Raw genomic sequence first — 27,765 nt, 5'->3', positions numbered from 1 at the left:
TTGTGTGTGTGTGTCGCATGTTTAGTTGCTTAGTCGTGTCCAGCTCTTTGCGACCCCATGGACTGTAGCCCACCAGGCTCCTCTGTCCATGGGATTCTCCAGGCAAGAATACTGGAGTGAGTAGCCATTTCTTCCTCCAGGGGATCTTCCCCATCCAGAGATCAAACCTCCATTTCCTGCGCTGGCAGGCAGATTCTCTACCACTTAGCCACGAGGGAAGCCTAAAACACCTAGAGTAGACAAACTACAAGTTCAAACTGGCCCTCTCCTAGGATTAACTGAGCGGAGACTGTGTTCATGCATGTTGAATCGGTGGTGGGGTTTAAAGTCTGTCTGTAATTCCAGACCAGTTTTGAGGCCCCAGGAGTGATGGAGAATGTCCATGCCAGCAAAAGGGGGACTTGCTTCAGAAAACTCACTGGGCTTGTATTTTAAGTCTCAATCCATCCAGTCCATGTTGAAAAAAACCTCTGAATTGAATATTTGAAGTATAGTTTTTCTTCTTTGTTTTTAGTTATTAAATCTATTTCCTTAAAAGTATAGTTTTTTTTCACTTTTACTTAACCACTTTGTTGTTATTTCTAAACTTTATATTTTTAATTTTGTGTTGGGGTATCGCTGAGTCACAAGGCTGTAATAGTTTCAGGTGGACAGCAAAGCAACTCAGCCATATAAATACATGTATCCATTCTCCTTCAAGCTCTCCTCCCATCCAGGCTGCCACATAACACTGAACAGAATTCCATGAAAAGCATACTTGTTTTAATTTACATGATGGATTTTAATGTGTCTGTCTCCCTGGGTAGCTCAGACAGTAAAGAATCTCCCTGCTGAGCAGGAGACCTGGGTTTGATCCCTGAGTCAGGAAGATCCCCTGGAGGAGGGCATGGCAACCCACTCCTGTATTCTCACCTGGAGAATCTCATGGACAGAGGAGCCTGGCGGGCTATCCAGTGCATGGGGTCACAAAGAACTGGACACAGCTGAGCGACTAAGCACACAGTGTATAAAACGGGCTTCAAGGAACAGCCCAGTCTGTGTAGCTGTGCTTACTGGACACTAGGCTTTGGGTGACTGTGGCTCACCTTTCACCCACCAGCTGGAGCCGGTCAGGCTGTGAATTAAGCATCGCTGGCTTGTCTCTCTGCTCGTGTGATGCCGTTCCTGGAAGGCTCTGCACTTTGCACAGCCAGATCATAGCCATTCTTCATAGCTGAGTGTAAACTCTTCCTTAATGAAATTGCTCTGGTTTTTTGGCCCGCATGAGCCTGGCAGTCACGTTTGTCCTCTGAATTCCCAGGTTATTGGTTCTTTCGGTTGCCTCTGTTAAATGTAAGCCTCTTCCCAAGGCTGTGTGCCTTTTCCCTTCCCACGGCTGTGTGCCTTTTCCCTTCCCACCACCTGGCAACACGCCTCTGTCTGGGAGATGCCCCATGACTCCAGGTGAAATGGTACCCCACAACATCTTAAATCATAAATAGTCCATGGGCCGTACTTTCCTCCCCTTCTTTTCTTTCCCCGAAAAGAGAAACTAATAGGCATTTGCAGTCATGAGAGATCCTGACCTGTTGGTGTATTTCCTTTGAAATCTTGGGTGGAAGTGGATCACAGATGCTGTGTTTGGGGAGATGTGGTTTGCACAAGATGGGGTCTAGAAAAGACCTCTGAAGTGTGTCTGTCAAGGCGAGAAGAGGCACATTTTGCGTTTGTGCAGTGTTTTCATTATGTTGATTTTATTAGGAGAGCTAACAGCCCCAGTGCCTCCTTGACAGACTGCTCCATGTCTGTCTCGAAGGTTTAGAAATATCTTTGTTAACGTGGGTAGATGCTGGAGTTGAACTTGAAACTCCTTGGGAAGGAGAGTGTGTATGTGTGTGTATATGTGTGTGTGTGTTTGCATGCACACACACATTCATGTACCTCTTATTGCATAGCTCTGTGATGACTGCAGTCTTTTCTTAGAAATCTTTCTGGAGGCAACCCCCACCCCCATCTTTATATACTTTCTAGGTACATAAAAATTAGGAAAATGACATAACCAACTTTAAAATTTTTTTTAATATTTTAATATACACAAAAATAGTCAACAAAATGTTTTATTGAAATACAGTTGACTTACAGTGTTGTATTAATTTCTGTTCTACAAAGTGTTTCAGTTATATAAATATATATTTTCCTATTATTTTCTATTATGGTTTATCGCAGATATTGATGTCCTGTGCTTTACACTAAGGACTTCCCTTGTGGCTCAGCTGGTAAAGCATCCACCTGCAATGTGGGAGACCTGGGTTCAACCCCTGGGTTGGGAAGATCCCCTGGAGAAGGGAAAGGCTATCCACTCCAGTATTCTGGCCTGGAGAATTCCGCGCAGAGTTGGACACGACTGAGCAAGGACCTTGTTTATCCAGCCAACTTTTAACTCATGCAGCCAAAGCCCAAGCACCTGTGTTGCCAGGAACTTGATGTCCTGTCTTTTTGATAAAAGAGAAATTTAATCTAACTTTTCCTTGAGATGGGGGTTGGGATATAGTCAGTTTAACTGTGAAAGGAGTTGGTTTATATGAGTAAGCAAAATCTGGTCTGACGAGGGGCTAGAATGGTTCATGCATTTTTTAGACTTTGTTGTTTAAAAAAAGAGACTGAGGCCACATGTAGCCCCAGACCTGAAATATTTACTACTCGACCCTTTGCAGAAGTTTGCCAGCCCTTGATTTGTGTATTGTTTCGTGGCTGAAGAAACCAGGGCTCAGGGGTGCTGAGCTCATGAGGCAGCCGGACCCAGTGGAAGGAGAATTGGGTCCAAGTGTCTGCAGGTCTGGCTTTTAACCCCGCTTTCATTGGACCTACCTAATACACTTCTCTGTGATTGTTGAAGTTTCCCTTTTGACTCTGTCATCCTAGAATTCAGAGTGGTGTCTGCAATGAGATTCAATCACTAACTACCAGGAGTTGGTCAAACTGCACAGGTTAGGAACACAATTCTTTATGGCTGTCCTCAGTCAGACACCAGCTGCAAGGTCTGGGGTCCCCAGAGCACCTGCACTTATGAGCAAATGGTTACAAATTCAGGGTTCCCATTGACCTTGTGGTTTCAGTAATAAACTAGAATAACTCAAAGCACTCAGGAAAGAGTGTTACCGGTTGTTCAGTCACTAAGTTGAGTTCAACTCTTTGTGATCCCATGGACTGCAGCATGCCAGGCTTCCCTGTCCTTCACTGTCTCTTGAAGTTTGCTTAAATTCATGTCCATTGAGTCAGTGATGCCATCCAACCATCTCATTCTCTGTCGCCCCCTTCTCCTTTTGTCTTCAATCTTTCCCAGCATTAGAATCTTTTCCAGTGAGTCAGTGCTTTGCCAACTGATATACAGGAGTCCCATAAAAAATATGGGAGACCCAGGTGACCAAAGTATTGGAGCTTCAGCTTCAGCATCAGTCCTTCCAATGAATATTCAGGGTTGACTTCCTTTAGGATTGACTGCTTTGATCTCTTTATGATTACAGTTTTATCAGACAAGGTACACATCAGGACTAGCCTAAAGAGACAGAGTGAGGCTTGGGAGGTTCCCTGTGGGAAGCTTTCTCCAGATACATCGCCTGAGCTTTGGTGTTCGTAGTTTTATTGGCGTTTCATGAAAATAGAATATGGAATTCTCCAGACAAGAATCCTGGAGCGGGTTGCCATTTTCTTCTCCAGGGGCTCTTCCAGACCTAGGGATCGAACCCAGGTCTCCTACATCGCAGGGAGATTCTTTACCACTGAGCCAGGGAAGCCCATTCATTACACGGGTGTTATTAATTAGCCACATGACTGAACTTTCATCTGAGATAACTTTCTACCTGAAAAACTTCGCTGCATAACAGGGTGCAGGGTGACCTTTGTTTTCCAAACACCTCCTCTGCCTCCCGTGAAAGGTCTTCCTTCGTGTCCTGATACCCCCTTGCCCCCTTAGCTCAGGATGTTACATAAGCTGCAATCTCCTGGCTGTGTTTTGGGCCTCATATTTTTATGGGACTCCTGTTTATACGTCTCCAGTCCTCATGTCGCCCCCCTGCACTCCCATTCAAGAGGTCAGGCTGATGTCAACTGGCTCAATCCCCAGCCCTTCAATCACACGGTGTTCCTGGCAGGTCAGCCCTAAGACTGTCCAGGGTCCACAGGAGTCACCCCATTAGCATAAACTCAGGTGTGCTCAGAAGGTTCCAACATGAACAACAGATACTCCTATCACTTGGGAGATTCCAGGGGGCCAGAGACTCCCCACTGGGAAGCCAGGACTAAGACCACTCTGTGACAGTGGCTGAGGCTTGACACTTCCCACGGAGCTGGGGGCAGTGCTGCCAAAAGGCTTTTCGCTTTAACAGGCTTCTGATTTAGGAAGGCAAGAGTCTTTCCCAATAATTCCTTCTGTGTGATAGTAAAACTCTGCACGTGAAAAGGCAGAAAAATGTTCCTTCTGTCCTTGAAGGTTCTCCAGTTAATCTAATAATCAAATTGACATAAGACAGATTAACAGAAAAACAAATCACCTCCCTGGGTCCCATGTCAAAGTTCCCAGGAGACAGACTCTTACTGGGTCAGCTCGGACCACATAACCACATAGCGCTTTGTGTACCCAGTTGATAGGAGGATGGGGGTAGAGCCATGAACTAGAGAGAGCCCCTGCCCTCGTGGCCTTGGCAGTCCACTGTCCAGTCTGGGTTGCTTTGTGTTCATCTGAGTCTGTTCTTTCCTTTCACTTTGGCTTCTTTCTCAGTAGATGTTTCCTGAGTTCCTGCTGACACCAGGCTTATGTATATGGGGGAATTGTAAACATACACTTTGATTTTATACGGTGGTATTTTCCTAGCGCATTAACTCAGAATTCATCTCATGAGTCTGAATTGGAAACCTTGGTCATAATGTGCTTTGCTATATATGGTACAGCATTCTCCTTAGGCAAGACATTTTCAACAAATCATGTTAGTTATTTTCAAAATATTAATGTCTTTCTCCAAAGCAGGACTGGGTCACGATGCAGCCCCTGAGCTAGAAGAAAGTTATCTGAGGCCTGGAGGTGGGATGAAGAGGTAGGGACAGTATTTCTACTTAAAATTCCAGATTTGGCCCCGTAGTTGTATAGAAAGGTGAGCTGGCCTGATAGATGACATGTACTTGGGAAATCATTCGCTTCATTATGTTCCCACCAATTGTGTCAGTAATTTTTCACCCCAATATTTACGATCCAACATTGAAATACTTATTAGGGAAAACTTGTTTCCATTCTTATTTCTATCAGGGATTTTTTTTTTTTTTTTTGCCTCAGTCTTCTCTTCACACCTCAGTTATCCAATATTTCTTCTTTCTGGTCCACACATTTTGTCCAAAGGAAGTCACACAGAATTTTCTTTTGAGATGTTTTTCATGTCCATTGTTTTTCCCTTTTCCATGTAATAGATACTTTTATCATTTTTCTTCTAGATGGTTGGGCTTCCCCAGTAGCTCATCTGGTAAAGAATCTGCCTGCAATGCAGGAGACTCTGGTTCGATTCCTGTGTAGGGAAGATCTGCTGGAGAAGGGATAGGCTACCCACTCCAGTATTCTTGGGCTTCCCTTGTGGCTCAGCTGGTAAAGAATCTGCCTGCAATGCGGGAGACCTGGGTTTGATCCCCGGGTTGGGAAGATCCCCTGGAGAAGGGATAGGCTACCCACTCCAATATTCTGGCCTGGAGAATTCCATGGACTGTGTAGTCTGGCGGGTCACAAATAGTCGGACACGACTGAGCACCTTTCACTTTCACGCCTAGATGGTGGAGTTCATTTCCTGCCTCTCTGTCTCTTCCGGTGCTTGTCTTGTGAGTCGCTGCTGGGTACACTTGTCTCCTGCTTGGAAATCTTCTGTGGTTCATCTGACCTGCAGGATGAAGCTCAGATTTCTTCCCCTGTCATAAAATCATCCACAGTCTGGGCACTGACTATTTTTCTGAGTTTCCTTTCTATTATTTCCCAATTTGAATGCTCAGCACTGGGTTTTGTCATTCTCAGTTGCCCCCCGAAGTGCTCTGTCTACGGGGCCTCTGTCTGAGGCCTTCTCGTCCTCACCCAGATTGTCCTCCTTTTTCCTACTATAAACCTGAACCAGAGGTTAAGGCTCTGAGACCTGCCCTCACACTGTTCTGACCGGCTCTCCACCCTTGGCACAAGGTGGCCGCTGACCTCTGACCCCACTGGCGCCTTCAAGTCCCCTCTTAGTCACTTGGTCCTAGTCACTGGTAGCCGGGGGTATGCTGGTTATCTCTTTTGAGAGGAGGAGCCAGCTCTTTTGTTTTTGTGTTCTCGCCTGCATCTCACCATGGATTCTCAACCGTGGCCACCCATTCATATCACTTTAAGAAGCTTTAAAAACAAGAGGCACGATCGGTGAGGGTTGAACCCAGGAACTGGCTAATTGTGAGAGCTTTCTTGGTGATCGTGTGCAGCCAGAGTTGAAAGCCACTGAATGAAGACCACCTGGAGCTGAGCTGCTCTGCCCACAGTAGGGTGGGAGTTTGTGCCCCTGATGCCCATCACCGTGTCCCTGCCTGGAGAATTCAAAGCGACCCTTTACATTACTTACTCAACCAGCAAATACAAGTGCCCATTATGTACCAGGCACTGTTCTGGGTGCCAGGTCCCTGTACTGGGCAAAAGCACGTCTCTTCTGCCCTGGAGCTTCTGCTCTTGGCCTTGGGGAGACAGACCATAAATAAATAATGTCAGGTAATGATGATACCGGCTGTGGAGGAGAACAAAGTGGGGTGAGTGGGCAGAGAGGAAAGCAGCACTTTTGTATAGGCTGGTTTCAAAAATATCCTATGTCGGCCTTAAATCAGCAAAAGGTTTAAAACCAGCCTCTTCTGAGGTCCCACCCGTCTTGAAGGTCCTGCTGCTCTCTGCTGCCCCCCTGTGGACAAGCAGGGGGCAGAGCAGAGGGACACCGGAGAATGAGGGCTAGAGGGGGTGATCTGAGAATGGGGGGGTCCTGTACTCAGACCTACACCCAGCTTGTGACTGGGGACCTGGTTGTGAGCATGTCCCGTGACAGCATGTCAGCTCTCAATAGCCAGTGTTACATGGGGGTGTCCCCATCTTAGGATGCAGATCATAACAGGATTCTAATCACTTGAAAAAGGTGATAAATTTACATAGCTCAAACTGTCTACTTCAAAACGTTTCTGAGCATGAAGTGGCTGTGTCTGAAGTGAGATACCTGTTACCTAAGTTCTGCAACAACTGCTTCTTTTATAGGTGGGACGTGCGGCAGGTACTAGAGCAGATGGGATTTAAGGAAATGGAGAGAGGCCTCTGTCACCTGCAGGGCACTTATTTCTCTGTGAGCCTGGACTTCAGGGCCTCCTCCCTGAAGGTCAATTCTCAAGCTAGGTTGCCCTGTCCAGGGAGGGAGCCAGCCTTGTGGTTGGAGGTGTGTGTGTGTGTGTTGCAGGGGGGCGTGGTGAGCCCGGGGAAGTGGTTTCAGTAATGGTTATGTCATCGTTCCCCTTGCTGACCCCTCCTCAAGTGAAGGTGAGTGGGGAGTTTTAACCCAAGAGAGGGTCAGCTGTATGGCTGAAATCGCGTCTTAAGGAGACAGACGGGCTTGGGTCTTAACCACAGAGACTCGGGATGCAGGCTCGGGGCGCAGGCTCGCATGGACCCGTGAGCTGGGATGGGCAGTGCTCTGCGGTCGGGTGGCCAGGAGCATCTTCTGGTCTGTACAGGCTAAGCTGGGGGCCAGGGCTCTGCACCGAGGTTTGGGAATTTCATCTTGGAGCACAGAGGTGTCTTCCTCAGCCCCTTCTCCTGGGGCCGAGTGCAGGGCACACCCCCTTGCAGTCCTCTCGCGGTTCAAAAGCACAAAGGGGCCAGAAAGCCTAGCTCCAGAATTCGGTCTCTGGGCCTGGAGGGGGAGCTCGCCCGGGGGAGGGGAGGCTCTGGTCTCTGCTCCCCACATCCCCGCCGTCCACGGGGGCCCTGCCTCCAGCCGTGCACCCCTCACCATCCCCGTGGAGCCTGCGGGTCTGGCGCAGGGGCTGCAGGTTTGGGGAGAGGATGGAAGAAGGAGGGAGGGGGGAGGGAGAGGGGACGGACGAGTGGGGGCGGGGCCGAGGTTCCCACCCGCGGAGGCTCCTCCGCCTGGGGACCAGCGGGCGGGGCGGGGCTGGCGCCCGTCTCCAGGGCAGCAGAGGGACTGGGTGGCGCGACGCCCGGAGCATCCTTCCAGCTAGTCCCCGCCCGCCGGTGCTGCCGCCGCTGCCCTGCGTGACTTCTTTGTGTTTTGCGTTCTGCCCGCGCCTCTTCTCCGCAGGACCTGTCCGTCCTCCTCCCGGCTACAAGAAGGCAGACGATGAGATGTCCCGGGCCACGTCTGTTGGAGACCAGCTGGACGCACCAGCCCGCACCATTTACCTCAACCAACCGCATCTCAACAAATTCTGTGACAACCAGATCAGGTAGGAAAGGGCGGCCCAGTCGGAGCAATTCATTAATTCCCAGACAGGAGGGGCCTTGGCTTCCTCTGAGACTTCCGCAGGAGCCAAGCCAGCCCCCACCCGTGTTCCTGCGGCCGCCAGCCCCAGCCCCTCCCCTCCCCACTCAAGCCCGGCAGTCTATACCCCGTTTCCCACTGGGGTGTGGGAATATATCTTTCATCCTCCTGTCCTTTGCGTTGGCTCTGTGTGCAGGCTGGCTGTGAGCCTGGAGGATGCTTGTAGGCTTCTGTCCTGGCGAAAATAAGGTTTCTTCTCTCTCTTCATCCATGAGTGCCCTCCCAAGAACTCCCCCATCCCGTTTTAAGCCATTTTTTTGGAAAGACAATTTAAGCCTGTTTTAAGCTCTCCTTAGCAATTTGCCGACTGTAATGTGGCAGAGTGCTTTATAATGGATCCCTCCCCTCACAAGAACTTGCATTCAGCTCTCAATGCCCAGGACATTTGTTAAGAAGCCTTTCTTTGCTGGGAAACTTTGCCTAGAGTTAGCGGGAAGACAGATGGACACTAAGATTTAGATGTCTGCTCTTTGCGGGCTGCTCTGTTGGATGCTTTAGCTACACTAGCTTTATGAAACCTCATCACCTCTTGAAGAAGGCAGTTTTACCTTCACGTGAGGAAACTGACATAGGAAGAGAGATATTAAAGGACCTGTGGCCATTTAGCTACCAAGTGGCAGAGCTGGACATAGAACCCAGCCTGTCTGGCTGCTGAGCTCAAAGTGTTTGTGCTGTGCAAAGCTAAATCTTTTAGGCACGGAAGTTGGCATGTTTGCAAGTTTCATTAAACTTTCAGGCTTCGACAACTTTATCCCTGGGAGGGACTTAAGAGGATGTGGTTCTGTGAGTGGCTCTGAACCGTGTGCTCAGGTGCAGAGAAGGGAGGCCATGGGTCAGGTTTGCCAGTACTGTGTGTGTAACTGAATTCCAGTCCAGGGCTCTCTCCTGAAAGCTGTGGCTAAAACTTTGTTGGGTCTTGTGTCACCCTGAAGCCTTAACACTTGAACTTAGCCTGAGATCTTTATTCAGAAAGGCCTGGCTGTTGGGCGTTTTTGTAGCTTCATAGGGTTGGGGGTAAAATAATGGTGCATATACTGTGCAGAAGTGACATTTATTAAAAGAGTGTTGGATTATCCTGACTTTATTTTAGGTTTTAAGAATGCCCATTGGGGCCTATTTTTTACTTAAATGTGTAGCTTGGAAGAACAACTGAGGCCAAAATTCAAGGATAAGTGGGTTTGGTTTAAGATGCAGAGCAGCACACGTGAGTTACTGCGTCACCCACTAAGATAGCGCTAATCAAAAAGACAGTAGCAAGTGCTGGTGAGAATGGGGAGAAATGGGACCCCTCCTACATTGCTGGCGGGAATGAAAAGTGGTGTGGCTGCTTTAAAAAACAGTTGGGCAGTTTCTAAAATGGTTAAATGTAAAGTTACACATGATCCAGCCATTCGAGGTATAAATAAATACCCAAGAGAAAGGAAATCACACATCCACACAAAACTGGGTGCAGATATTCATAGCAGCTTCATCATAGTGGCCCAAAGGGGAGACAGCCCAGGTGTCTATCAACTGACAATGGATAAATAGAATGCGGTACGTCCATGCAGCGGGATGTCATTTGGCCACAAAGAGGAATGTCATACTAAAACATGAATTAGCCTTGAACACATTGTGCTAAAAGAAAAGCCAGTAACAGGTCTCATGTATGATTGCATTTATATGAAGCATCCAGAAGAGGCAAATCCGTTGGGACAAAAGATAGACTAGTGGCTTCTAGGGTGGAGGAGGAGGTTGGGAAAAGAGGAGAGACTGTAATATACGTGGGGTTTCATTGTGGGGTGATGGATCCACAACTCTGTGAAAGACACCTACACCATCTGGAATCCTGCGTTGACAGCATAGTTCCATTTCCTCAGACTTTGCCATGTGTTTCTAACTTTAAGATGTTTTCAAGTAGTGTTTTTGCCTTGTTGTTGTTCAGTTGCTAAGTCACATCTGACTCTTCGCGACCCTTTGGACTGCAACACACCAGGCTCCCCTGTCCCTATCTCCTAGAGTTTGCTCAGATTCATGTCCATTGAGTCAGTGATGCCATCCAGCCATCTCATTCTCTGTCGTCCCCTTTTGCCTTTGATCTTTCCCAGCATCAGGGTCTTTTCCAATGAGTCAGCTCTTCGAATCAAGTGGCCAAAGTATTGGAGCTTCAGCTTCAGCAACAGTGAATATTCAGGATTGATTTCCTTTAGGATTGATTGGTTTGATCTTGTAGTCCAAGGAACTCTCAAGAGTCTTTTGACTAGTTCCTATTAATTTTCTTAATTTCAGTATTCATTTGTGGATGCCTAAATCTGGCAGAAAGAAATAGGGGTCTTTGTTTTTTGTCTAAATTCTCTAGTTCCCATGGAAGGTGAAGATTTTTAAAAGTCTGGGTAATGGGCTAGACTTCTTTAATTGACTCACACTGACTTTTTAAAAATTTTTATGTATTTATTTTTTATTGAAGTATCACTGATTTGCAATGTTAGTTTCAGGTGTATAGCAAAGCAATCAGTTCTATACACAGCTCTATATATACATGTATATGTATAAGTCCTTTTCCAGATTCTTTTCCATCGTAGGTTATTACAAGATATTGAGTATAGTTCCCTACGCTATACGGTAGGTCCTTGTTAGATCTATCTATCTATCTATCTCTATATATAGTTGGGTGTATATATTCATCCAAAACTCCTAATTTATCCCTCCTCCCATCTTTCCCTTTTGGTGACCATAAGTTTGTTGTGTATGTCTGAAGACTCTCTGACTTTTGAGACTGATTTTTATATCAGTGATTTCCAGTGGCTGTTTGTTATACAGTTTCATTTGTGCTTTTTTGGAGTGAGTGAGGGCTAAATGGGAGTATACCTATGGTATACTTCATAAGAATGAAGTAGGTAGACACAACCATTCCTTATTATGTGAGTGTATAATTGAATTAATTAAATATTCTTACAGTTCATACAGTTTCTGAGTTCATGGCTTATACTGTGAGCATCGGTTTCAGAATACATGCAATAGGCTCTTAGAAATTAAGGTATGTTGCCCGCTGTCCTAGAATACGGTCTTCCAATTTTTATTTTATCTTGACTGTATTTAATTAGGAATTACTGATGGTAATGTGATTCATTGTTCATTAAAGAATTGATTTTAAAGCTTCTTGGCATTATGGTTTAAGGATTTTATAAAATGTTGAGCAACATTGTTTCAGCACTGGACCATTCATTTTATAAAATACTGATTAAAAAAAAATAAGGTTTCTTATCTTGGTCATGAATGTTTGCTGAAAGTTGATAAACCTACTGAAAGGGATATTTTCATTAAAGGGAGTTGATAAAGGATTTCTTTTTCTCAATAGCTTTTTCTTGAGAAAAGACTGATGGATTTTCTTGGTGGGTCAGAGAGTGTCATCCCAGGTGGTTGGCATCTAAATGGAGGCTTTTGAGAAGAAAGGACCACGTGATCAGTGGAGGGGGGTATTGGGGTTGTCTGGCATATTTGACACTCTGCCCTTCCGCAGGCTGGCCTTCCCGGAGCCCCAGCTCTCACTTATCTTCCCGCATCCCAAGGCCTCCCTGGAAGGAGCCCAGTGATGGTGACAGTTGCTCTCTGACTGCCTTCGTGGGCAGCTGGTGTTTTGACTTCACTAGAGGGACTGGAGTTTGCCAGGAAGGGATATGGTGGTTGGGTGTTTGAGGAGGTTGGTGAGGGCAGGATGGTACCATTCGAGCAGGGATGGATGGTCTGGGGTTAGCGTTTGGACTGATGTGTCTGTCCAAGGAGGAGGTGCCCCCAGGCTAGTGGGAGTGAGAAGGTCACTGCCTGGGTTGGCTGTGGCCTTGGTAGCCCCAGGTGAATGCCAGTTGTGGTGACTGAAATTCCAAGCTGTTGCCTGAAATTCTGGGAGGGTCTGTGCTATGTAAACAGATGTCTCTCTAAACCTTGTTCTTGACACTTGACACCAACATTTAATTTGACCTGAAGTTGTGCTAGGATGAAGTTTTCCATTACTGAAGCCAGGGAATTTAGATGATCATAATTATAGAGACACATAACATGGTCTTTTCTTGTGTGTGTGCTAAGTCATGTCAGACGTGTTCCACTCTTTCTGACCCCATAGACTGTAGCCCGCCAGGTTCCTTTGTCCGTAGGATTCTCCAGGCAAGAATACTGGAGTGAGTTGCCATTCCCTCCTCCAGGGGGTCTTGTAGATTTTTCTAGGCCCTTAACTGTGAAGACAATCGTTGTCTTCCATCATCCAGAAATGAGTAGATTTTGCAGTGTACTTGTTCCATCTGTACATGTACGATTATACGTGTGTCTACTCTACAAGATTCCTTTTCTGAAGTGTACAGTCACATCGGCTTTAAAATTGGACAGGTTTATTGAGAAATAATTCACATACCGTATAATTTTGCCCATCTAAAGGATACAGTTTTGTGGCATTTAGTATATTCAGAATAGTACACACATCACCACCACTTCAGAACATTCTGTCATTTCTCGAAGAAACTGTTCCCAGGGCTGTCATATCTTAGTCTCTTTCTCTCCATGCTTGAGACAACCACTAACCTACTTCCTGTCTCTGCAGATTTTCCTGTTTTGGATAAGCATTTTAAGTTAAATATTAAAAGCGTATAGAAAGTTTGATATTTAGAGAAACTTGGTATTCATCAGTCATGAGGGAGAATAATTAATTTCATGTGTCTATATCTTAAATGTTTCAAGGTAAATTTTTTTGTAGAAAATATCTTCATGATTTACTGGTCAAAGGAATGGGCAGTGTTTATGCCATCAAGTTCAGTGCAGTCTTTTTGCGTGAATGTCAGCACACCATGTAAAACAATGAGTTTCAAGGCTATCAAATGGTTTTCTCCAGTGTCTGACAGGAGGTCGTCAAAGCAGGTTAGGAATGTTTATAGATGCTCAGTTTTGAATGAGTCATTCATTTCAGGTAGGAGTTTCAGGTAGCAGAAATCTTCATTAAAGCAGTAACTTGAGCTTTGCCAAGCTATTGCATTGCTTTAGGTTCCTTTGTCTTGAAAGAAAATGACTTCATATGACTATTCTGTTGGTTTTGCCAGGATAAGATTGAAATAGAATTTTGCCTTTACAGAAAGGAGACTTGAGTATGGGGTGGTAGGTCTTGTAGCATCGGAGTTGTATAATATTCTGCTGGGATCCTGATGTCTGCGAGGATATTTTTGTCTTAAGGAGTGAAGAGAACAGAGTCATCTTCAAAAGCACTTTGTGCCTGAGTAGGGGTGGTAAGTGATGATGCGGTACCGGATTACTCCAAGGAGCAGCGACTCTCCCTGGGCGGCGGCGGCGGCTGCTGCTGCTGCTAAGTCGCATCAGTCGTGTCCGACTCTGTGCGACCCCAGAGACGGCAGCCCACCAGGCTCCCCCGTCCCTGGGAGCTACCGCTGTAGAATTTAAGTGGAATCTGGTCTTCACAATGAAGGCGCTTAGAATTTAATAGAGAAAGAATACCAAGATGCTGCTAACAACTCTAACTTCCTTTTGATTCACGTACAGATTGTTGTATTAAGAACCATGGTTTACAGATCTCACTTGAGATAGTTATCCTTGTCAAGATTGATGAAGGTATATAAAAACCCTTATCAAGAATAATTAATTAAGAGCTATACAGAAACATATATCTATTCTATTTCAGGTTCTTTTTCTATATAGGCTATTAGAATATTGAAGAGAGTTCTCTGTGCTATAGTAGCACCTTGTTATATATCTATTTCATATAATGTAGTATGTATATGTTAATCCCAACTTCCTTTGCATGTATCTTCCTATCATTTCCATAGAATCTGCCCAAGGAAAGAAAATAAATACAATGTTCAACAACAGCCACCCCACCCCTCCCTGCCCCAAATAGTGGATTATGTTGAAAGCATTCCATGTATCTACTTCCAAATGACCAAGATTTTCTTCTATTTAATGTTCTTTTTATTTTTCTGTTTACTTATTTTTTTAATGAAAACTATATGTATTTAGAAAGTGAATGTGTTAGTTGCTCAGTCATGTCTGACTCTTTGTGAAACCATGGACTGTAGCCTGCCAGGCTCCTTGGTCCATAGGATTCTTCAGGCAAAAATACTGGTGGGTTGTCATTCCCTTCTCCAGGGGATCTTCCCGACCCAGGGATCAATCCCTGGTTTCCTGCATTGAACGCGGATTCTTTACCGTCTGAACCATCAGAGAAGCCTCAATATAAATATATTTTAAATTTATTTTAAATATTTTTTAATGAAAATTTTATGTATTTAAGACATACAAAATGAGATTTGATTTATGTAGCAAAAAGCTATGGTTTATCTAATCTCTTCACATAGTTACCATTCACTGTTTTTTTAATTTAGAGCCATATGAGTGCATGCTAAGTTGCTCTAGTTGTATCTGACTCTGTGAGACCCTATGGACTGCAGCCCACCAGGCTCCTCTGTCAGGAATTCTCCAGGCAAGAATACCGGAGTGGGTTGCTGTGCCCTCCTCCAGGGGATCTTCCAGACCCAGGGATCGAACCCACGTCTCTTACATCTAACCTGCATTGACAGGCAGGCCACCTGGGCAGCCCTTAGAGCCATATATTTAGACTCCAAACCAGGCACTCCTACCTTATATTTCCTGAACATGAGTGTCATAGTATACTGAGAATCCTTACTTTATAGAAGCCAGTAGCAACTAAGGCCACAGAAGCTGCTTGCAATTAGAACTCTTAACAGGTTTGCACCCCTGAACAAGGCTTTTGAGGCATTCTGCAGGCAAAGGCATTCAAACTCAGGGCCTTTGGCATTGTATAGTTTGGTAATCAAACACTTGAGCTTTCTTGAAATGTATTATTTTTAGAAACAGAAAACTGTCAGCCTTGGGCCAGTGTTGTATTTGTTTCTAAGGAAAAAGCAGATGTCTAGGGGAGTTGGCTGGGGTGATTTCTTCATCAAGTTGACCCTTGTATGCGTAGACCCAATGCATATTTTGAATTTAATATTCAAAACTAAATATTTTTCAAAACTAATATTTGAAACTAAAAACACAGACTAAAATGTCTGTGCCTTTCTGATCTGTAAAAACTGGGAAAGGTGCTGGGTTTGAGTTCTGATCACTAACTTATTTCTGCTTGTCCCTGATTGCAGATTTTGTTAACTTTTAACATCCTCTGTGAACTAATCACTTCTGATCTCTACCCATGAAAAGAATGAAGCATCAGGATTTGTGAAAAACGCAAGTTAAAATTAACATAACTGGAGGAGACTAGGGCGATGTGACAACTAAATGCAGTATCAGTTCTAAATCAGATCTTGGAACAGAAAAGGTGCACTAGAAGAAGCACTGGAATTGTTTTTTTAATTGAAGTATAATCGATTTACAGTGTTGGGTTGATTTCTATTGTACAACAGAGTGATTCAGTTATACATATATATACATTCTTTCCCCTGTCCTTTTCCATTATGGTTTATCTCAGGATATTGAATATAGTTCCCTGTGCTATACAGTAGGACCTTGTTTATCTGTTCTATATATAATAGTTTGTATCTACTAATCACAGACTCCCAATCTATCCCCCTCCCCTGCCCGCTGGCAACCATGAGTCTGTTCTCTGTGACTGTGAATCTGTTCCGTTTCACAGATATGTTCATTTTATGTTGTATTTTAGATTCCACATATAAGTGATATTATCTGGTATTTCCCTTTCTTTTTCTGACTTACTTAGTATGATCATCTCTGGGTCCATCCGTGTTGCTACAAATGGCATTATTTTGTTCTTTTTTTATGACTGAGTAATATTTGATTAAATGTATGGATGGGAATACCAGGCCACCTGACCTGCCTCTTGAGAAATCTGTATGCAGGTCAGGAAGCAACAGTTAGAACTGGACAGGGAACAACAGACTGGTTCCAAATAGGAAAAGGAGTACGTCAAGGCTGTATATTGTCACCCTGCTTATTTAACTTCTATGCAGAGTACATCATAAGAAATGCTGGACTGGAAGAAACACAAGCTGGAATCAAGATTGCCGGGAGAAATATCAATAACTTCAGATACGCAGATGACACCACCCTTATGGCAGAAAGTGAAGAGGAACTAAAAAGCCTTTTGATGAAAGTCAAAGAGGAGAGTGAAAACGTTGGCTTAAAACTCAGTATTCAGAAAATGAAGATCATGGCATCCAGTCCCATTACTTCCTGGGAAATAGATGGGGAAACAGTGGCAACAGTGTCAGACTTTATGTTTTTGGGCTCCAAAATCACTGCAGATGGTGATTGCAGCCATGAAATTAAAAGACGCTTACTCCTTGGAAGAAAAGTTATGACCAACCTAGATAGCATATTCAAAAGCAGAGACATTACTTTGCCAACTGAGGTCCATCTAGTCAAGGCTATGGTTTTTCCTGTGGTCATGTATGGATGTGAGAGTTGGACTGTGAAGAAAGCTTAGTGCTGAAGAATTGATGCTTTTGAACTGTGGTGTTGGAGAAGACTCTTGAAAGTCCTTTGGACTGCCAGGAGATCCAACCAGTCCATTCTGAAGGAGATCAGCCCTGGGATTTCTTTGGAAGGAATGATGCTAAAGCTGAAACTCCAGTACTTTGGCCACCTCATGTGAAGAGTTGACTTATTGGAAAAGACTCTGATGCTGGGAGGGATTGGGGGCATGAGGAGAAGGGGACAACAGAGGATGAGATGGCTGGATGGCATCATGGACTCGATAAACGTGAATCTGGGTGAACTCTGGGAGTTGGTGATGGACAGGGAGGCCTGGTGTGCTGCGATTCATGGGGTCGCAAAGAGTCGGACACGACTGAGCGACTGAACTGAACTGAACTGAACACTAGTGAACTTGAACTCTGTAATTTGGGGTATTCTTATGCTGATGCCATTAAATTAGTTTTGATCTAATTTGATCTAGATTATACTGTGGTGATTGAAGATACTAACATGGGGGCAGGGTGAAGGTTTATGGCAGCTCTGTACTATATTTATAACTTCTGTGACTATAAACTTATCTCAAGATAAAAATATATTAAAAATTAACAAGAACTGTCTGGGAGATTAGGGACTAAATGCTCAACTCTCATCTTTCTGTTGGATGCTATGGGAAGTGCTGGGTCCTTATTGGAGAGAGCTGTGTGTTTGAAGGGGAGGTAGTCAGGGAGACTGGACTCCTATCTTCACACATTTGTCATGATGCTGACCATTCAGGGAGACAGCATCCTCTTAACTGGCAGTACTGGAGTTTGTTTTCATAACGTCCGATCTAGCTGTGTTGAAGTTGAAAAAGTAGAACTGTGGGCTATAGAAAATGGTGCAGTCAGAGTTCAGTCTTGTGAGCTTTTGTGTAGTGATCTAGAAAGTAGCCTCTAAGTGTTCATTCTACTACTTCTGGCTGAGTCACTCGACAGACAGCGGAAGCTTACTCAGAAATGCCAATCAGCAGCCCTTTCAAGAGGGACAATGCTTCCGGAGAACAAAAGGCAGAGACCTTTTGTTTTCCGGAGACCATTGCAGAGAAATTTCCTGAAATTGTGAGGTTGGGTTTGATCATTTAAATGCTGATCTACCCTTTTCTGCTAAATGAAAGCCTCATCACAACTCGGACTGTAGGCTTTTAGCTACCCTTGTGCTGTGCTGTGGTTAGCTGCTCAGTCGTGGCTGACTCTCTGTGACCCCATGGACTGTAGCCCACCAGGCTCCTCTATCCATGGGATTCTCCAGGCAGGGATAATGGAGTGGGTTGCCGTGCCCTCCTCCAAGTATCTTTCCAACCCAGAGATCGAACCCAGGTCTCCCACATTGTAGGCGGATTATTAGATGTAATTAGGGAGGGATTTAGGATTGACCTTGGGATGCTGTGGTTCATCCTTCAGAGAAATTATTCTCTGTATCCTCGGTATTCATCCTTCACAAGCTCCCGGAGAGTGTTGGCTGGCTCAGGCTTTCAGACCTGCCTGAGATAGGATGACATCTTGGGAGGGACCATCCCTCTCTCACTTCAGCTCTGCATCTGTATCAGTGATCTCCACACTTTTCTGATCACATGGCCCATCAGTAAAACTTTTTACCATGAACCTGTATTGTGTCTATTTAACTGTCTGTATGTGTTACCGGGCTTCCCTGGTGGCACAGTGGTAAAGAATCCACCTGCAATGCAGGAGATCCAGTTTCGATCCCTGGGTCAGGAAGATCCTCTGGAGAAGAAAATGGCAACCCACTCCAGTATTGCCTGGGAAATCCCATGGACAGAAGAGCCTGGTGGCTGGCTGCCCATGTAGTTGCAAAAGAGTCGGACGTGACTGAGTGACTAATACTTTGACTTGACATGTGTTACAGTTCTTATCTGAAGACCCAATATGTATTGACCAAGATTTCTTGGTTAAGAATTGTGGGTGTCAATCCATATTGGTAACTTTCTTGATTTTTGAATACTTTGGGCTGATTTATCGGATTTGATTAAATTATCCTAACACAACCCGGAAACATGATTTTAAAGTGCTTTTCTTTCCTAGAAGTGCCAGTTCTGCTGTCTGTGGGCTTGTCATTAGTTTATCATTTTCAGTCTGCAGTTTGCTTTATTGCATCAGTCTTAAGCCCCTTGTTCTTTTTGGGAGGATTCAGTTCAGTTCAGTCACTCAGTCGTGTCCGACTCTTTGCGACCCCATGAATCGCAGCATGCCAGGCCTCCCTGTCCATCACCAACTCCCGGAGTTCACTCAGATTCAGCTTTAGCATCATTCCTTCCAAAGAAATCCCAGGGCTGATCTCCTTCAGAATGGACTGGTTGGATCTCCTTGCAGTCCAACGGACTCTCAAGAGTCTTCTCCAACACCACAGTTCAAAAGCATCAATTCTTCGGCGCTCAGCCTTCTTCACAGTCCAACTCTCACATCTATACATGACCACTGGAAAAACCATAGCCTTGAATAGACAGACCTTAGTTGGGAGGGTTAGTTGGGATGAAGTGAAGTAAATTAATCATCAGTATACCTAGCTGGACACAGAAACGGGAGAACATGTCGTGATAAGCAGAGAGAACAGCCAGGGAGGGCACCTCTGTTACTCCCGTCTTAAGTCATCTCAGCCGCCGTGACAGAACATTGTAGCCTGGGGGCTTACACCTCGAGATGCATTTGCTCACAGTTCTAGCAGCTGGAAGTCCAAGGTGAGGGGGCCATCAGGGTCAGGTCTGGTGAGGACCCTCTTCCTGGCTTGCAGACAGCCTCCTTCTCATGTGGTGAGGAAGGAGAGAGACCAGGCTTTCTGGTGTCTCTTCCTGGGCAGGCTGCAGTCCCATACGCGGGCTCAGCCTCCTGACCTCATCTCAACGTCATCACCTCCCAGTGGCCCCATCTGCCAAGGATGAGGGCGTCGACCTGTGGATTCAGGGGACACAGTTCAGTCCATAGCATCCCACCCGCACTGTTATGGTGCTCCCCTTGCAGCTGGGGGTACCAGTGTCAACACATTTAGTAAATGTTAGTAAAGCGTACTTTTTGGAGGCGCATGTACATATAAGCTGTAAAATTTCCTCCCGTACTCCCCGGTGGAACCATCTGCTTTAGATTCTCTTTTTGGGGGAAAACCTGTCCTGCCCAGTCAGCCTCAGCAGCTGTAACTGATCACAGAAGGGAGACTTGAGCGCCGCTTCCAGGCCTGCGTTGGTCTGTACAAGGGAGGGTGTGAGCCCCCTTCTATCAGGAGTGATATACGATGGGGTGGGCTAGGGGGTGGCCTGTGGCTCTGAGGGGTGGAGGAAAGCTGCCTGCGGGTGACTAGTGAGCTGGGTTGGAGGTGAGTAGCAGTTGATGTTGGAAGGGCAGAAGGGCTATGAGCCACGTGTGTGCCTTTCCAGAAACAACGTGGATGATGCTTGAGGTGCCTGGAAGGGCCAGGCTCCAGAGGAAGATTAGCTGTAGCCAGGAAGGCTTTTAAAGGGACGAGTGACAGCGATCCTTCCTGTCTGAGACCCTTCTGCCTGACTCAGTTACATAAGGGAATATTCCTTTAATTAGATAATTTAAGGAATCAAAAAATTCCTCCTTTATTTCTGCTCCTGCAAAGGGTGGAGGTTTTGAAAGTATTGTCTAGCATATGAAATGTGTTACCAAGCTCTGACAGTTTAAAAATAGAGCTCTTTACTTGAAAAGAGGAAGGCTGTCGACTGAGTAGTAAGTATATCCTTACTTCCTTAATATTCCACCTCTGTTAGAACAGTTAAGCCTGAATTTTCAATGTTGCCGTTACAAATTAGAGTTCATTAATCATTCTAGTGTTGATATATCAGAATAACTTGAAGTATTTCGTAAAACAACCATGGCGAGGGCAGACAGAAGCATGGACTTCTCTCTGTGTTCTTTTTTTATCTGTCAGCTGTCACAGGATTTCACTGCTGCTGGGATTTCAGTAACATTTTATTCATTCTGTTTCCTTAGATGTTTCAGGATAAATAATTTTAAGGACAGGAAGGCCTGTGTGTGTGTGTGTGTGTGTGTGTGTGTGTGTGTGTGTATGTATGTGTATACAGTTACTCTTTATATGGAGGTCTTGACAAGAGTCAGCCATGTTTATAAGCCAAATATTGTCAATATTGTGAAGTCAGGAAACTCCAAGGCAAAAGATAACAACATGGGACATTGGTTCTGTTGTCTTAACCAGTCTCTTTCCTCCATTCTGTGTAAATGTGTGTCCCAGCAGACCCCCTTCCTACACCAGAAACTCTCACTTAGTACTTGTAACTCATTTGCCTGCAAATGAACACCTGTTGGATGAGGCAGAAGGGTTGGAGAAGTTGGCTACCATATTTTTGCCCTTGAAACTGTAGCTAAAAACTCTAAAATTGCATGCTCATGTTGAACTTTGAGGACATGTTGAGAAAGTTTGATGTTAATCAGCTACTGACCATTTATTCATGTTTCTAATTCCAGTTTCTGAGGACAATGTATTTTGACTTTTGTGGTCCATTTGATAGTCTTTCTTTGGACGGTTCATGGACACAACATAGTACTGCAAATGTTTGTTTCATCATACACTTAACCTATACAAGAAACTATTTTTTAATACAGTGCTGGTGTTTGTCATCAAGTAAAATAAATGTTTTACAGAAACCAACACATGATGTCTAAGGATTTTGAAATAGTGGATTGCTTTATAAGAAAGTTAGCTGACTTTGATCTTAATTCATAATCCCTTCTATATAAATAGTCTGAAGATACTGACTTAACATTCTTCACAGCCAAATATGTTTTTGCACACAGTGGTTGAAGACAGATTGATTCTGCATCACCTGTTCTTTTGAACTGCTTTGGTAAGGGACCTCATGAATTTTGGTGTTTTGAGGTATTGTGATTAGAAAAAATGAACATAATAAGAATGTCTAGGGTTTTTGAGAAACTCATATCCTGTTTACTTTTTGAAATACATTGGCTATTTAAAAAATTAGCCTAAAAATGGGTTCACAAACATCCATGGAATAATGTTTATGACATATTGAGCAGAGTAGTGGTTGAGTGATACAGCTTTGTTATAATGTCTAAGATGCATTCTCTGCTTAGCAAGACTTGAAGATGCTGCTGCTGTTGCTAAGTCACTTCAGTCGTGTCCAACTCTGTGTGACCCCATAGACCATAGCCCACCAGGCTCCCCCATCCCTGGGATTCTCCAGGCGAGAAGACTGGAGTGGGTTGCCATTTCCTTCTCCAATGCATGAAAGTGAAAAGTGAAAGTCAAGTTGCTCAGACGTATCCGACTCTTAGCGATCCCATGGACTGCAGCCTACCAGGCTCCTCCGCCCATGGGATTTTCCAGGCAAGAGTACTGGAGTGGGGTGCCATTGATAGTCTCTGACAAGGGGGTGAGGGTGGGGGAGGAATGTATTGGGAGTTTGGGATTGGAAATGCAAACCATTATGTACAGAATAGATAATCAACAAGGTCTTATGGTACAGCACAGGGAACTATATTCACTATCCTGTGATAAACCATAATAGAAAAGAGTATGTAAAATAATATATATACCTGGATCACTTTGCTTTAGAGCAGAAATTAACACATCATTGTAAATCAATTAGACTTCCATAAATTGTTTTTTTTAATGTGAATTGTCTCTCAAATCTTTTTGCCAGGCTTATGTAGCCCGTAAATGATGAAATACATTTTTGTGAAATCTTTGCAAAATGGCATCAGGGCCAGTGGTCACTTTTTGCCCTCAATTTCTTGTTATTATCAAGCTTGCAATCCACAGGCTGTACTGTGCTTCTCATTTCCTGTAGTATAGTTGGGGAGACCAGGAGATAGATATCACACAAAAAAATAAAAATAAAATAAATAACCTTACATTGCGTAAGAAAGAGCAGGGCTCCGATTTCTGTTGGAAACTAGCACTTGGTGATTTTGAAGGTGGCCTTGTTTTCACCCTATCGTGCAGAATAGAATATATGTATTCTTTTCACATATTCTTTTCCATTGTGGTTTATCGCAGGAGGGTTTCATATCACGAGAGGCTGTCTTCCTCGTCTCACATCTCCCGACCTCCCTTGGCAAGTCCAGCCCCTCTCAGCCCCACAGCGCTGCACTGACTTTTCTGTTGGGGCCTTAGCTGGTTGGGTTACATCACATCTATTTTTATGGCTGACTCTCCAGCTCCTCCTTTGATGGCAAAGTCCGTCCACTTTACCCAGCATCCTCCCCAGGACCCAGTCCCCATGCTGCTGGCCAGTTGGAAGCCAGAAGTCTTTGCTGACTGACTTTGCTCCACAGGTAAAGGTCGGAACTGAGCAGAAAATAGGAATTGGCTTCGTACGTTGTTCTAAGATTTCCCTTTCTATTTAATTGCTTATCGAACAGAGCTGAACCCCCAAAGCAATTAGTTAAACCTTGGAGATTGATGTTTTATGTGGTTTGGATGTTTTGCTTTTATTTATGAAGTACTTTTGAAAGGTGGGGGCTGTGTGCTGAGTTAAATGCTTTTCACATCAGTTCTTCAGACTTGACAGATTGATATTTGCCCTCCAGGGTGGGTGCCTTTGGGATTTAATGTGATTGCTGGCATCCTTAGTCATTTCTGTCCTTCAAAGTTTAAAATGTGTTCATTCGACAAATTTATTTTTAGTCCCTAGTGTTACAATCCCTGAGCTGCCACTGGGGATACTATGGAAAAGCAAGGCATCTGTGACTAGTCTCCCCGCTCCTTTTTCTTTTTTTTCGCTTTAGATTTTTGGATGGGCTTGGGTGCAAGTGATGACTGAGGGACCACACATGTTGTCCAGACCTGAGTCCAACCTAATTGCTTATCAAACAGATTCAACCCCCCAAAGCTAGTTGCCCTCTGCTTTCTGGCTCACACCCTCGGCCCCTTAGCAGAGGAGTTCTAGGAGCTGGAGACTCAGATCAGCCTTCCTGGCGTTTGTAACTTTTGCTCCCATGGCACTTTCCTCTTAGGCTCTCCTTGGGGTACAGACTCTGCACAGGCAAGGGGCCAGGTTCCCATGTCCAAGCCTTTACCCCAAGCACAGGCTGGGTGGGAAGTGTGGGCAAGGCAGAGCTGGGGTCCCCACTTCACAGGAAGACGTGCAAGGAAAGGGTCTGTATCTCACCTGAGCCTCACAGTCCATGGAGGACTAAGGAGCCATCTGCCTGAGATGCAAACAGTAAAACCAACTAAAAGTCTGTCTGCTATGCTTTGGCTCGTGCACCAGCAGTGGTCAGCAGTGTTGGCAATAAAAATACTCCTCCCTGAAGAAGTCTTCAGTTGAACTAAGGTCTAAACAACTGCAGGAATGATTAGGTTCAAATCAGTTCAGTCACTCAGTCATGTCCAACTCTTTGCGACTCCATGGACTGCAGCATGCCAGGCTTCCTGGTCCATCACCAACTCCTGGAGCTTGCTCAAACTCTTGTCCATCAAGTCAGTGATACCATCCAACCATCTCATCCTCTGTCATCTGCTTCTCCTCTTGCCTTCAATCTTTCCCAGCACCAGGGTCTTTTCCAGTGAGTCAGTTCTTCGCATCAGGTGGCCAAAGTATTGGAGCTTCAGCTTCAGCATCAGTCCTTCCAATGAATATTAAGGACTAATTTCCTTTAGGATGAACTGGTTGGATCTCCTTTCAGTCCAAGGGACTCTCAAGAGTCCTCTCCAACACCACAGTTCAAAAGCATCAATTCTTTGGTGCTCAGCTTTCCTTATAGTCCAACTCTCACATCCATATGTGAGTACTGGAAAAACCATAGCTTTCACTAGACAGACCTTTGTTGGCAAATGAATGTTTCTGCTTTTTAATATGCGGTATAGGTTGGTCATAGCTTTTCCTCCAAGGAGCAAATATCTTAATTTTATGGCTGCAGTCACCATCTGCAGTGATTTTGGAGCCCAAGAAAATAAAATCTGTCACTGTTTCCATTGTTTCCCAATCTATTTGCCATGAAGTGATGGGACTGGATGCCATGATCTTAGCTTTTTGAATGTTGAGTTTTAAGCCAGCTTTTTCACTCACCTCTTACTTTCATCAAGAAGCTCTTTAGTTCTTCTTCACTTTCTGCCATAAGAGTGGTGTCATCTGTGTATCTGAGATTATTGATATTTCTCCCAGCAGTCTTGATTGTACGTTGTGCTTCATCCAGCTTGGCACTTCTCATGATGTACTCTGCATATAAACTAAATGAGCCAGGTGACAATATACAGTCTTGAGGTATTCCTTTCCCAATTTGGAACCAGTCTGTTGTTCCATGTCCAGTTCTAACTGTTGCTTCCTGACCTGCATACACATTTCTCAAGAGGCGGGTCAGGTGGTCTAGTATTCCCATCTCTCTAAGTATTTTCCACAGTTTATTTTGATCCACACAGTCAAAGGCTTTGGCATAGTCAATGAAGCAGAAGTAGATGTTTTTCTGGAACTCTCTTGCTTTTCTGATGATCCAACAGATATTGGCAATTTGATCTCTGGTTCCTCTGCCTTTTCTAAATCCAGCTTGAACATCTGGAACTTCACGGTTCACGTATTGCTGAAGCCTGGCTTGGAGAATTTTGAGCATTACTTTACTAGCATGTGAGATGAGTGCAATTGTGCGGTAGTTTGAGCATTCTTTGGCATTGCCTTTGTTTGGGATTGGAATGAAAAGTGACCTTTTCCAGTCCTGTGGCCACTGCTGAGTTTTCCAAATTTGCTGGCATATTGAGCACAGCACTTTCACAGCATCACTTTTTAGGATTTGAAATAGCTCAACTGGAATTCCATCACCTCCATTTGCTTTGTTTGTAGTGATGCTTCCTAAGGCCCACTTGACTTCAACTCCAGGATGTCTGGCTCTAGGTCAATGATCACACCATTGTGATTATCTAGGTCGTGAAGATCTTTTTTGTACAGTTCTTCTATATATTCTTGCCACCTCTTCTTAATATCTTCTGCTTCTCTTAGGTCCATATCATTTCTGTCCTTTATTGAGCCCATCTTTGCATGAAATATTCCCTTGGTATCTCTAATTTTCTTGAAGAGATCTCTAGTCTTTCCCATTCTGTTGTTTCCCTCTATTTCTTTGCATTGATCACTGAGGAAGGCTTTCTTATCTCTCCTTGCTATTCTTTGGAACTCTGCATTCACATGCTTATATCTTTCCTTTTCTCCTTTGCTTTTCGCTTCTCTTCATAGATATTTGTAAGGCCTCCTCAGACAGCCATTTTGCTTTTGTGCATTTGTTTCTCTTGGGGGTGGTCTCCATCACTGCCTCCTGTACAGTGTCACGAACTTCCATCCATAGTTCCTCAGGCACTCTGTCTAACAGATGTAATCCCTTGAATCTATCTGTCACTTCTACTGTATAATCGTAAGGGATTTGATTCAGGTCATACCTGAATGGTCTAGTGGTTTTCCCTACTTTCTTCAATTTTAGTCTGAATTTGGCAATAAGAAGTTCATGATCTGAGCCACAGTCAGCTCCTGGGCTTGTTTTTGTTTCTCCATTTTTGGCTGCAAAGAATATAATCAATCTGATTTCAGTATTGACCATCTGGTGATGTCCATGTGTTGTCTTTTGTGCTGTTGGAAGAGGGTGTTTGCCATGACCAGTGCATTCTCTTGGCAAAACTCTGTTAGCCTTTGCCCTGCTTCATTTGGTACTCCAAACCCAAATTTGCCTGTTACTCCAGGTATCTCTTGACTTCCTACTTCTGCATTCCAGTTCCCTATGATGAAAAGGACATCTTTTTTTTTTTTTTTTGGTGTGTTAATTCTAGAACATCTTGTAGGTTATAATAGAACCATTCAACTTCAGCTTCTTCAGCATTACTGGTCAGGGCATAGACTTGGATTACTGTGATATTGAATGGTTTGCCTTGGAAACAAACAGAGATCATTTTGTCATTTTTGAGTCTGCACCCAAGTACTGCATTTTGGACTCTCTTGCAGTGATGATTATTTAGTTTTAAAGATTGTATTGGGCTGGGTTGGCCAAAAAGTTTGTTTTGGCTTTTCCGTAAGATATTATAGAAAAATCTGAATGAATTTTTTTGGCTAACCCAATATATGTGTAAAATGCATGCACATATATGTTCCAGACTAGCACTTTTTTTATTACCTTATTATCTGTGACATGGGGGCTCAACTAGGGGCAGTCCCAGGCAACCCTCTGGCCCCCATCTACTGCATACAGACTAAATTAATAAAAATCTTACAGTTGAGACTTTTTCATAATTATTCATTGTTTGCAAATTTGGAGACCAAATCAGGAAAATAGAAACCTAACATTAGTGGTATGATTTAGTAGTTGTCTAAATTACATTTTTTGCAGACATTCCAGTTTTGTTAAATTTCACCTGTGAGTTACTTGACAGTTATGGACGTAAATATTGTAGCAGCCTGTAACCGAAGGATCCAAGTTCAAGCTGCCATGTAGATATAAAAATGGTTGAACAAATAGCTGTGCTTTTTTGGTACTATCATTTTAATACCAAAATTAGACATGATTAGATAAAACTTGATCATGACAATGTTCCCTGTTTCCTGGTCAGTTTTATATGTTTTAATTTTATGATTGTTACTGAAAGTAATTTTGCAACACAGAGGAGGGGATTGTTATACCCCATGTCTTCTGGGTGTGTGACACACTGGATGTAGGCTGGCCTAGCCCAATCCTGGTCTCTCGCTGCCCTTGACCATGGACCCCATCTCCTGCACCTGGGCAGGTATAATTGGCCATTGCACTCTGTCTTCCCGGCC

At 44.2% G+C, this 27,765-nt stretch overlaps 1 protein-coding gene across 1 annotated transcript in view; it reads left to right on the top strand.

Moving 5' to 3' along the window:
• Positions 1-8,295: 8,295 nt before the first annotated feature.
• LOC120882942 (phospholipid-transporting ATPase IB) overlaps positions 8,296-27,765 on the top strand; it is a 401,559-nt gene continuing 382,089 nt past the window's right edge. Inside the window, exon 1 of the mRNA XM_040266775.1 lies at positions 8,296-8,469. Within this exon, the coding sequence (XP_040122709.1) occupies positions 8,369-8,469 (101 nt within the window). The 5' untranslated portion in view covers positions 8,296-8,368. The remainder of the gene's footprint in view (positions 8,470-27,765) is intronic.

Source organism: Oryx dammah, unplaced genomic scaffold (assembly GCF_014754425.2).
Source record: "Oryx dammah isolate SB20612 unplaced genomic scaffold, SCBI_Odam_1.1 HiC_scaffold_24, whole genome shotgun sequence".
In the NCBI taxonomy this organism is placed as follows: domain Eukaryota; kingdom Metazoa; phylum Chordata; class Mammalia; order Artiodactyla; family Bovidae; genus Oryx; species Oryx dammah.
This window is presented reverse-complemented; position numbering and strand designations above follow the sequence as displayed.